This window comes from Scyliorhinus canicula, chromosome 11 (assembly GCF_902713615.1).
Source record: "Scyliorhinus canicula chromosome 11, sScyCan1.1, whole genome shotgun sequence".
Taxonomy (NCBI): domain Eukaryota; kingdom Metazoa; phylum Chordata; class Chondrichthyes; order Carcharhiniformes; family Scyliorhinidae; genus Scyliorhinus; species Scyliorhinus canicula.
The window spans coordinates 93,253,251-93,266,036 of record NC_052156.1 but is presented as its reverse complement, the minus strand read 5'-3'; the positions used below and the strand labels follow the sequence as shown (position 1 = coordinate 93,266,036).

General features: G+C 49.6%; 1 protein-coding gene across 1 annotated transcript in view; it reads right to left on the bottom strand.

The window, feature by feature from the left end:
- The window catches only part of tmem115 (transmembrane protein 115), a 30,412-nt gene extending 26,557 nt beyond the window's left edge, over positions 1 to 3,855 (bottom strand). Inside the window, exon 1 of the mRNA XM_038810848.1 lies at positions 2,512 to 3,855. Within this exon, the coding sequence (XP_038666776.1) occupies positions 2,512 to 3,365 (854 nt within the window). The 5' untranslated portion in view covers positions 3,366 to 3,855. The remainder of the gene's footprint in view (positions 1 to 2,511) is intronic.
- Between the last annotated feature and the right edge of the window lie 8,931 nt (positions 3,856 to 12,786).

The following is a 12,786-nucleotide window of genomic DNA, read 5'->3' as shown; positions in this document are numbered from 1 at the left end:
ACGAGGGATCCCTGCACTGTCTGCCCGTTTCTTTTCCTTCCCCTGACTGTAACCCAGCTATTCTTGTCCTGTACCTTGGGTGTGGCTACCTCCCTGTAACTCTTCTCTATCACCCTCTCTGCCTCCCAGATGATCCGAAGTTCATCCAGCTCCAATTCCCTAATGCGGTCTCTGAGGAGCTGGATGCACTTACCGCAGGTATCGTCAGTGGTGACACCGTTGATGTCCCTCACCACCCACATCCCACAGGAGGAGCATGCAATTGCCCTAGCCTCCATCCCCTCGGATCTGAATTCACAAAGAGATTTAAAGGGGGACAAAAAGAAAGATTAAACACCCGTAAAATTCCATCTGCTAGTACATTTGCTATGATACAACAACTTGCATTTATGTAAAACCTTTAATGTTATAAAACCTCCTAAGTCACTTCACAAGAGATTGATAAATCAAAAAAAAAATGGCATCAAGTCTCATAAGGAAATATTGGATCAGGTTACCAAAAGCTTGTTCAAACAGCAGATTTTAAGTGGCTTAAAGGAAGGTGAGGTGGAGACATTTATGGAGAGAATTGCAGAACTGAAGGTAGGCCACCAACAATACGACGGTTAAAACCGAAGATGCTCAAGAGGCCAGAATTAGATGAGGGCAGATAACTTGGGAGAGTTGTGGGGCTCGAGCAGATGTGAGGAGCAAGTCCCTGGAGGGCTTTGAAAACAAAGATGAGAATTTTAAAATTAAGACTTTGCTTAGTTGGGAGTAAATGTAGGTCAGCGAGCAGAGGCATTTGCAACAAGTAATGATACAGGCAGCCGAGATTTAGGTGAGCTGAATTTGTGGAAGCACAATGAGAGAGGCTGGTCAATAGAAAGGTCAGGTGTAGAGGTAACAAAGGCATGGATTAGGGTTTCAACAACAAATGAACTGGGGAAAGTCGGGCAATGTTATGGAGGTAGAAATAGTGACATTGGTGATGGTGCGAATATGAGGTTTAAATTAATATTGGGGTCAAATATGAACAATCTGATTCAGTTTCTGGCAGGTACCAGGGAAATGGATGGAGTTGAAAGCTGGTGGACGTAGTATGTGCCAGGGTCCAAAGACAATGGCTTCTATCCAGATAGGGCAGCACGGTAGCATTGTGGATAGCACAACTGCTTCACAGCTCCAGGGTCCCAGGTTCGATTCCCAGCTTGGGTCACTGTCTGTGTGGAGTCTGCACATCCTCCCCGTGTGTGCGTGGGTTTCCTCCGGGTGCTCCAGTTTCCTCCCACAGTCCAAAGATGTGCAGGTTAGGTGGATTGGCCATGTTAAATTCCCCTTAGTGTCCAAAATTGCCCTTAGTGTTGGGTGGGGTTACTGGGTTCTGGGGATAGGGTGGAGGTGTGGACCTTGGATAGGGTGCTCTTTCCAAGAGCCGGTGCAGACTCGATGGGCCAAATGGCTTCCTTCTGCACTGTGAATTCTATGATCCTCACAATATTTAACTGTAAAAACTTCGACTCACCCAGTACTGGATGTTTGACAAGCAATCTGATCATTTAGTGAAGGTGGAGGAGGTTAAAAGAGGTGGTAGTGAGGTAGAACTGGGTGTCAGCAGTGCACATACATGTGAGAACCATTGTGTTTTCAGATGATCTCACCAAGAGACTGGGTGGAGATAAGAAACAGGAGGGGGGTGCATATACATCATATCTGCTACATCAAGAAAACTCCTTTCAAAAATTCAGTTTAATTATTTTGTCACTTAGATAGCTAATAAATTGATCTTTCACCTCACTTTCAACTAATCTCAGATTTACCAACTCTTTAGTATCCTTCCCTTTTGTAAATGCAGCCAAGACCACCCTGTCCTGAACAATATTCACACATGTACATGTAATGATCCCTGGATAAGAACAGAAAGACTGGCCAATCAGTTTCCTCTGACTTGGGACTTGTTGCTGCTGCCTTTGTGGATCCGATTGGCTAAAAAAGCTCAAGGTTAGAACCTGGGTCTGTATGAGTCAACTAAGAGCGAGCTACTGATTAATCATTCTGCTCATTCTCTCCCTACCCGTAACGTATTGAGGCACCTGCATACTTCAATTTTGACCCTCCAATAAAATCACTGTCCCAGGATAAAGCAGCTCAGATTGCATGGAATTGCATTTTTCCTCTCTCATACAAAGGGCTGCTAAAAGTTTTATAACTTCAATCCAAGGCCTCCCCAACCTGAAGCGAGAATTTTACAATGTCATCTTAAACTTGCAAAGATTTAGCATAATGGCTTCCGTTGTATTTCAACATAAGGCAGCACAGACACTCGGTCATCTCCTTCTCATAGTCAATGTGTGACCCACATATAATAATGGAATTTAAATTGCATCGTTGAGATTTATCAATATTGCAACTCTTGCCTTTTAAGCTTGTTTGGCCAGATTGTGCAACACAGTTGCCTTGTTAATACATTTTGAAGGCTCAAAATTTCCCAATATCATTTTTCTAATTGGAAAGAAATGTTGCTACAAGTACCTTCTCCGTTCTGCATCCTGTGGGTCAGTGCCAGGTAGGCTTATTGTAATGGATGACGGTGCCCCAACATCATATCTCTTGACGGTCTTCTTACATATTCTGATTTTCACCAGCACGCTGTAGATCACATTGGCCACCATGGAGACAGGTGGCTGCAGGATCTCAGGAAAGAAGGTGGCAAATGCGAAGTGGTCAGACATGTCCCCTCGGCCACGGCTATGTTTTTGATAGAAACGAAGATAAACCCAGCTGGACAGGAGTCCAAACCCGTACGATGCCAGCAGAGAGCTACTGAGAAGCATGGTCAACCGTAGGACACCAATAATAGCCAACAGCACCATTGGGACATCTTTCATTTGCACCTGTGGCACCTTTATTACCACCGTGTCTCCCATGGTCTGCTTCAAAGCCACCAGCATGCCACCAACAAAGCCCCACATGCCATGGATACGCACAGTAAACAAATAATCCAAGTTGAAAGTTGCCACATAGGTCAGGAGGTAAGAAAGTCCTCCAAGGATTCCCACCGACACATTGAGGACTGTGAAGAAGATGAGGAGCTCCAGGGCTCCCCAGAGAGGTTCCAGGAGCCTTCCAGCCAACACCACCGCCCCCAGGCCGACAGCAACATCCCAGATGTGATTCTCCACCACGGCGTGAGTCAGCAGTGTCCACACCCAGAAATTGGGAGGGAAGAGGTATCCGGGAGTGACCCCCAGGCCGTGTACCGTGTCCAGGAGGAAAGAGAGGCAGTAAAGGCTCAGCACCGTCCCGCACACCGATTTCACCACCACACTGGTGCTGGCCGCAGCCGCCAGGAAATGCTGCCTGGCCACCGGCAAGTACCGGCTCATGGCGGCGCCTGGGGCCTAGGCCCGGCCTCAGCGGCAAGCGCACACCCGGCTCGGCAAAGACATGGGCTGCACGGCTGGCCCTCAGCCCCTGCGGCCCGCCGCCCTCTGCAGCCCGGCTCCAGGAGGCGAGGACGGGGATACTAGGCCTCTCCCTGGCGGAGCCGTCTTGTCGGCAACTCAATCAAAATAAAGCCGCTTCGCCGGGGCCGTGCGTAGTCTCCTGCTCCTTAAAACGGCGCGCGTTGGTCCTGATGCCGAGAGCGGGATCGCATTCCTGCCTCCGAGCAGCTCACAACCAGAGCCCAGCGGCCTTCACATAGCCGCCTTGTGCCCCGCACTGACGTCATCAATAGAGCGCCGACTTCTGCCCCTCACTGACACCTTCAACAGCGGTCCAAACGGCCTCTGTGCCGCACTGACACCATCAGCAAGAACGCCCCCTGCCCCGCACACACATCATCAACGGAGCGCCCGACCTCCCTCTGCGTCGGACATCTTCATGGGAGCACCTACCCTCCACTGCCCCGCACTGGCATCATCAACAGAGCGCCCGCCTTCGCTGACATCATCAGCAGAACGCCTTTCCGCCCTCTGCCCCGCACTGACATACAGTATTCAACAAAGCGCTCACCTGCTCGCGCACCATTGCCCCATATTGACATTATCAGCAGAACGCTTCTGCCCCGCACTGACATCATCAGTAGAGCGCCACCGCACCACATTGACATCATCACCAGAGTGCCATTCTGCTGATTCTCTGTACCACCGGTGCTGAAAGAACCTGAGATAGTGGAGACTCAATCTGTACCAGTATAATTCCAGTTTAATGGAAAGAGTCAAATAAAGCACTGAAGGACAACTCAGCTCCCTCCTGTTGTGTTATGCTTCTTCATGTAGCATAAGCTGCTTCCTTGATGTATGCTGTGACAAAGCTAGGTTCTGACTTGGGAGATAGGTTTAACACATTTATTGAACAGTTAACAATTCTTCTACTTGAGTGCGACCCTCCTGCTAATCTTGGTATAGTATCTCAGTCTGCTCCAAGCACATGGTGGGTATGATGCTTCTGATCTGCCCCTGTCCTTCTCTCTAAGTGTCATCTGTGTGCCCTGTCCTTTTATACGGGTTGCCCCCTTGTGGTAGTGTCACCTCTGGGTGTGTCTTGATGCCCATTGGTCGTGTCCTATTCTATGTGTTCATTCGCTGTATGTCTGCATGTCATAACATCCCCGGTGTTCCCTCTAGTGTTTACTTAGTTGTACTGTACTTACATTAACCCCTTGTGTATTTACAGTGATGCATATCACCACACCTCCCATTGGGACATGTTGATTGATTGATTTATTGTCACATATACCAAAGTACAGTGAAATATATTTTTCTGCGTCCAAGGGAACGTACACAGTATGTACATAGACAAAAAGAATAATAAACAGAGAACATTGACAAATAGTGATTTGTCAATGCGGAAGTCAATGACAATGTTAGTGAGGAAGGGCCAAACAAAGCAAATACATGAGTAAGAGCAGCATAGGGCGTCGTGAATAGTGTTCTTACAGGGAACAGATCAGTCCAAGGGAGAGTCGTTGAGGAGTCTAGTAGCTGTCGTGAAGAAGCTGTTCCTATGTCTGGATGTGCAGGTCTTCAGACTTCTGTACCTTCTGCCTGATGGAAGGGTCTGGAAGAAGGCAATGCCTGGGTAGGAGGAGTCTCTGACAATGCTGTCTGCCTTCCTGAGGCAGCGGGAGGTGTAGACAGAATCAATGGGAGAGCAGGATTTCACAGTAACTTCATTGCAATATTAATGTAAACCTACTTGTGACAATAAAGATTATTATTATTATTATTAAGCTTGAGCGATGCATTGAGCAGTCGTCATACCAATCTGTGATGCAGCCAGATAGGATGCTCTCCATGGCACATGTTGAAGTGTGTGAGAGTCAATGCAGACATGCCGAATTTCTTTAGGTTCCTTAGGCAGTAGAGATGTTGTTGCACCAACATGAGAGGACAGATTGTTGATGATGCTGACCCCAGGAACTTAAAACTATCGACCATCTCCACTTCAGAGCCATTGATGTAGACAGGTATTGCTGACATTTAGAGAGAGGTTGTTTCCGGTACACATGCAACCAAGTGATCTATCTCCTTTCTGTAGTCTGATTTGTCATTGTTTGAGATACGCCCACCATAGTCGTATCATCCACAAACTTATAGATCAAATTGGAGTTAAATCTTGCCACACAGTTGTGTGTGTATAGGGAGTACAGTAGAGGCCTGAGCACAAATCCTTGTGGGCCCCGGTGATGAGGACTATTGTGGAGGAGGTACTGTTGCCTATCCTGACAGATTGTGGTCTGTTGGTGAGGAAGTCAAGGATCCAGCCGCACAGGGAGGGGTCAAGTCCAAGATTGCAGAGTTTAATTATTAGTCTTGTCGATATAATGGTGTTGAAGGCAGAGCTGTAGTCTATGAACAGCAGTCTGAAGTAGGTGTCCTTGTTGGCGAGGTGTTCGAGTGTTGATTGCCGGTCAGGGAGATAGTATCTGCTGTGGACCGGTTGTGGCGATAGGCGAACTGCAATTGATCAAGACCACCTGGGAGGCTGGCGTTGATCCACCTCATGATTAGCTGCTCAAAGCATTTCATGATAACAGACGTCAGGGCCACCGGTCGGTAGCCGTTCTTCTTTGGTGCTGGTATTATGATGGGCTTCTTGAAAGAGCTGGGGACCTCGGAGCGGAGAAGTGAGGTGTTGTAGATGGCTGCGAATATGCTTGGCAGCTGGTCTGTGCAGGCTATGAGTGCTCACCCAGGGATTACGTCGGGGCCCATCGCTTTCCATGGGTTCACTTTCAAAAAGGCAGCTCTTACCTCTGAGGCTGTAATAGTGGGTATGGGTGTGTCCAGGGTCGTTGGGGTGGTTGGCACTGATGTATTGGCTGACTGTTCAAAGCGGGCATAGAACTTGTTCGGTTCATCGAGAGAGATGCTCCAGCCCCAGAGATTCCGCCTGGCCTTGCTTTGTACAGGAGGCCTTCAACCCATTGAGTCTCTGCTAGCTCTCTGTAGAACAATCCAATCAGACGTGTTCTCCCATTCTATCCCGGGTAAACAATGTCAAGAATCTTTTTTTAAAAATATGTTTATTATCGTTTTTACATAATCATAGGTCAGTACAGTGCAGAAGAAGGCCATTTGGCCCATTAAGTCTGCACACACCCTCTGAAAGAGCACCGTAGTTACGCACTATCCATGTAATCCCACTTAACCTGTACAACCCTGGACACTAAGGAACAATTTAGCATGGCCAACCCACCTAACCTGCACATCTTTGGACTGTGGGAGGAAATCAAAGCACCCAGAGGAAACTCTTGGAGACACGGGGAGAACCTGAAAACTTCACACCAACAGTCACCCAAGATCGGAATTGAACCTGGGTCCCTGGCACTGTGAAGCAGCAGTGCTAACCACTGTGCTACACATATAATCAACACAAATGAAAATACAAGACTGCAAAAGTCACAAGCAAATATAAAAGTTTAAAAAACTAACACATAAATAACTTAAATACTAAAACTAAACTAAAGCTCCTCGCAGCTGATGGTGACTAGATTGTTAAGAAAATAAATAAATGGTTGCCATCTTATGTAGGACCTGGGATTGATCCCCGCCCCGGGTCACTGTCCATGTGGAGTTTCCACATTCTCCCCGTGTCTGCTTGGGTCTCACCCCGACAACCCGAAGATGTGCAGGCACACTAAATTGCCCCTTAATTGGAAAAAAGAATTGGGTACTTTAAATTTATTTAAAAAAAATTATGTGACTTGAGCTTTCGCAAATTCACTTTTAATCAAGTTTACCACCAATCCAGCCTCCTGTAGTTGATCAAATAATCCCTTTAAAAGTTTTGAATCCTCCTTCCATGTTTGACTAAACACCACCAAATTGTCAATGCACACTGCTCAATTGTTTAGTCCAGAAATTACCTTGTTGGTTAATCTTTGGAATGTTGTGGCATATTCTTTATTCTAAAGAGCGTAACTTTAAATTGATACAGATCATTTGGCGTCACAAAAGTCTCAACTTTCTTCACCCTGTCAGATCAAGGTACTTGACAGTACCCTTTAAGTAAGTTAAGTTTGTAATAAAATTTGCTTGTCCCACCTTCTCAACAGTCTTCCAAATGAAGAGTAGGATACAAATCTGACTTTGTAACTGCATTGACTTTTCTATAGTCTACACACAATCGTTGTGTTCCATCCGGTTTTGGTACCATCACAACAGGTGAGCTCCAAACCCGGCAAATCACTTTGATGATTTGATGCACGTCCTCCCCCTGTGTGCGTGGGTTTCCTCCGGGTGCTCCGGTTTCCTCCCACAGTCCAAAGATGTGCGGGTTAGGTGGATTGGCCATGCTAAATTGCCCGTAGTGTCCTAATAAAAGTAAGGTTAAGGGGGGGGTTGTTGGTTTACGGGTATAGGGTGGATACGTGGGTTTGAGTAGGGTGATCATGGCTCGGCACAACATTGAGGGCCGAAGGGCCTGTTCTGTGCTGTACTGTTCTATGTTCTATGTTAATTCTTAAGCATGCTTTCCATCTCCTTTTGTACTTGTGCTAACTTTAGTGGATTGAGCCTGCAATTATAATTGGAACTACCCTTATGCACGACTATCCTCATGTACATCTTACAACCTTCTCCGGATAACTGGATCTGCCCTCACTTATATCTGACGTCACCTGCTGGTGGGAGTTCACACTTCTGTATACATGGCCACCTGCTGGTGGAAGATTAACACTACTGCATACACGGAATATTATCTATAGGCATTCACCAGAGTAGCCACATTTGGGGTGTCAGATTTGCCAGTGATCCAGTCTGGGGTAGAGGTAGATGTTGTCACCTTTGCCTCAATGATAGGCAACATGGTAGCACAGTGGTTAGCGCAGTTGTTCCACAGCTCCAGGGTCCCAGGTTCGAATCCCTGCTGGGTCACTGTCTGTGCAGAGTCTGCATATTCTCCTCGTGTCTGCGTGGGTTTCGTCCGGGTGCTCCGGTTTCCTCCCACAGTCCAAAGATGTGCAGGTTAGGTGGATTGGCCATGCTAAATTGCCCTCAGTGTCCAAAAAGCTTAGATGGGGTTACTGGGTTAAGGGGATAGGGTAGAGGTGTGGGTTTAGGTAGGCTGATTTTCCATGGGCCGATGCAGACCCGATGGGCCGAATGGTCTCTTTCTGCATTGTAAATTCTGGGCTGGGTTCTCTGCAGCTCCGCGCCAAAATCGGGTTTGGCACAGGGGCGGAGAATCCACTTTTACGAGAGAATCGGGCTCGATGCCACTCCCGTGATTCTCCGGTCCTCAGAGAATCGCTCGTGTGCGATTTACGTGGCACGGCTGGGGGACCATTGCCAGAGGCTCGTCTAGCAATGCTCCAGTCCCAACCAGCCGACTTCCCGATGGCGCGGTTCTAACCACGTCTGGCTGGTCGGGACTCTCGCGCAGCGGCTGCGGACTCAGTCCATGGCCGCCCTGGTGGTGGGCGGGGGGATCAAGTACCCGGGGGGGGGGGGGGCCTTATAGCGGGCGGGGGGGGGGGGGGGGAGGACGGGGGATGTGGGGCAAATTGTTGGGCTCTTGTTTGTTGGTCCAGGTTCGCCGGCTGAGTCCGCCATCGCGTTCGGCTCGACCGCCGGAGGCCGCCGGCATGTGCATGCGCAGACTCGGAAACGGACTGCGGGGGCCCGCATCCACAGCCAAAGCTGCAAGAAGCACTCTAGGGCCCTGCCAGCCTCCTGCAGGTAGGTGAATAGCTGTATGTTTTTCTAAGGAAAGTCTGGGAACGCCAGCGTTTTTACACCGGCGTGGGGACATAGCCCCATTTGTGGAGAATCCAGCCCCATATGTCTATGTCTAATTTCCCTCACTCAATTTCCTTTCAATTTGATAATCATAGAATCTACAGCATGGAGACAGGCCCTTCGATCCAAACTGGTCCATGCCAAACAAAAAGCCGATCTAAGCCAACTCCATTTGCCTGCATTTGGCCCATATCCCTCAATAACTTTCGTATCCATGTCTCTGTGCGGTGGTGGCCATGGTGTGAGTGGTCACACACAGGGCAGCTCCTGCTTAAAGGGACAGAAAAAATTCGGGAGATCAAAGGAGCGATCTTGGACCACAGCGATTGTGTGGTGATTCTGGAGGCGGAGGTGGGGCTCCTCGGAGACTTCTGTAAAATGTTGAAGGCAAAGGTGGAGCAGCAGGAGAATACCTTGAGAAGTTGAATAGTGGGCCTACCTGAAGGGGTGTTTGTGCCCAAAGTATGTCTCCAAGGAGTGTTAGTGCCATGAGGTATTTCTCAAAGATGCTGGCGAGGCTGGCGGCAGAAGGGGTGCTAGATAAGGTCCCTGACGTGGACAGAGCACTAGGTCCCTGAGACAGAAGCCTAGAGCTGTGGAGCCGCCACGGGCGATGATCGTGAGACTCCACAAATTTGTGGAGAACGAGAAGATTTTGTGATTGGCCAGGGAGAAGCGTACCTACAACTGGGAGGGGAATAAGGTCCCAATTTATGAGGACATCGGAGCCAGGTTGGCGAAGCGACGGGCAGGTTTCAACAAGGCCAAGGCGGTGCTGTACCGGCAGCAGATCATGTTTGAGATGCTCTACCCGGCGAAATCATGGGTGACGTTCGGAGGCCATGAGTATTATTTCAAGACCACAGAAGCGGCCGAAGACTTCATTAAGGAGCATAAACTGGGGGAGAACTGAGCGGACAATGCTTGGGAACCGGGATGCTGGCACTTTGTAATGGTCGGGGGCATGTTTGAAGCGGGGTGGGGATTAGGGGATTTTTGTCTTTTTTAGGGCGGGGTTGCTGTTTAATGTTGGGGTTGTAAGGGATTGTAGGAGTGAAAAGTTTATGTGGGGATGGATGTTCCCGTTCCCCCCCATCTGTTTTATGGGACTGTTTGTGTTTGTTTGCTTTTGGAGAAGGCTGCCTGGAGTTCAGGAGAAGTCTTTGTTTGGGTGGGGAAGGGGAAGGTCAGCAGGGTGCCTTCCTCCTTGAGCTGAGGAGTGAGGGGAGGGGGCGAGGGGAAGGTAATAATAATAATAATAATAATAATAATAATCATCTTTAATTGTCACAAGTATGAATTACTGTGAAAAGCCCCCAGTCGCCACATTCTAGCGCCTATTCGGGTAAGCTGGTACAGGAATTGAATTGAATACTTGCTGCTGGCCTTGTTCTGCATTACAAACCAGCTCTCTAGCCCACTGGTGCCTTTGGGCAGGGGCTAGCATGTGATGCTGGTGAACGGAAGTGAGGTGGTGGGGGAGAAGGCTGAGAGGGATGGCCGGGGCGGGGGGGGGGGGGGGGGGGTTGTTGCGACGTGGCAGGGGGCAAGACATGGCATGGTCGGGGCGGAGAAAGGGGCCATCTGGGATGGGCTAGGTATCGGGTGGAATTGAGCGGGTGGGAGTTAAGTGGGGAAGATGATGGACGTAGAGGGGATTGGAGGCATAAGCTGGTAACGTGGAATGTCGGGGACTGATCTGGCTGGTTAAAAGGTCAGGGGTGTTCGAGCACCTCAGGAGCTTGAAAGCGGGTGTGGTCTTTCTGCAGGTTACGGACCTCCATGTGAAGGACCAGTTTAGGTTAAGGAAGGGGTGGGTCGGGCAGGTTTGTTACTTGGGATTTGATTTGAAATGAGGGGAGTGGCGATTTTAATGAGAACAAAGATGGGATTTGTGATTGCGAAGGAGGTGAGGGATCCAGGTGGGAGATATGTGATTGTGAGTGGGGTATTGGAAGGGTGCAGTGGTGTTGGTAAATGTGACTGCCCCAAATTGGGATGATGTGGGTTTTACGAGGGGGTTGCTGGCAGCGATCCCGGATTTGGCCACACACCAGTTGATCATGGGAGGAGATATTAACTGTGTCCTAGAGCCGAGGGTGGATTGGCCGAGCCCCAGATCGATGGGTAGGGTACAAATGGCAAGGGAGCGGGGGGGGGGGAGAGGGGGAGGTTTGGAGAGGATGGATATGGTGAATCCATGGCGCTTTCAGAACCCAGGAGGAAAGGAGTATTCCTTCTTTTCACGTGTTCTATAAGGTGTATTCAAGGATTGATTACTTTGGGGGGGCCGAAGTGCCCCCAAACCAGGCTGATCACCTGGTATGTTAGAGGGTTAAACGGGCCAGTGAAGAGGGCGCGTGTGTTTGCGCATCTCCGGTCATAGTCTTGCTGAAGGAGACGCACCTGAAAGTGGCAGACCAGGTTAGGTTGAGGAAGGGCTGGGTCAGTCAGGTCTTTCATTCGGGGCTTGATTCTAAGACGAGGGGGGTTGCGATCCTGATTAATAAAAGGGTACAATTTGAGGCGGAGGGCACAGTCGTGGATGGGTGTGGCAGGTTCGTTATGGTGAGGGGTAAGCTCGAAGGAGTGCAAGTAGTCCTGGTCAGCGTGAATGCCCCTAATTGGGACAATGTGGATTTTATTAGGAAGATGCGAGGGAAGATCCCCGACTTGGACTCGCGTAAGCTGATCATGGGCGGGGACTTTAATACAGTCCTAGACCCGAGCCTGGACCGGTCATGTTCAAGAACGGGCAGGTTGCCAGCGATGGCAAAGGAACTGAGAGGGTTCATGGAGCAAATGGGGGGAGCAGATCCGTGGAGATTTAGCCGGCCGACGGCGAGGGAGTTTTCGTACTACTCCCACGTCCACAAGGTGTATTCCCGAATTGACTACTTTGTTGTGAGTAGCGACCTGCTGGACGGAATGGTGGGGGCAGAATAGAAATTTTTTTTACGGTGCAGAAGGAGGCCATTCGGCCCATCGAGTTTGCGCCGGCTCCTGGAAAGAGCACCCCACCCAAGGCTAACACCTCCACCCTATCCCCACAACCCAGCAACCCCACCCAACACCAAGGGCAACCCTGGACACCAAGGGCAATTTATCATGTCCAATCCACCTAACTTGCACATCTGTGGACAGTGGGAGGAAAACGGAGCACCCGGAGGAAACCCACGCACACACGGGGAGGAAGTGCAGACTCCGCACAGACAGTGACCCAAGCCGGAATCGGACCTGGGACCCTGGAGCTGTGAAGCGATTGTGCTATCCACAATGCTACCGTGCTGCCCCTAATACTCGGCAATTGCCATATCGGACCATGCTCTGCACTGGGTAGACCTGCAGTGTTGTAAGGACAGCTTTCAGCGCCCACCATGGAGGCTGGAAGTTGGATTACTCGCGGACGAGGCGGTGTGTGAGAGGCTGAGGAAATGCAAGCAGAATTACCTGCAGGTGAACGATACTGGAGAAGTCTCGGCAGCGGTGCTCTGGGAGGCACTGAAGGCAGTGGTGAGAGGGGAGCTGATTTCAATCCGGGCGTACAGGGACAGGACAG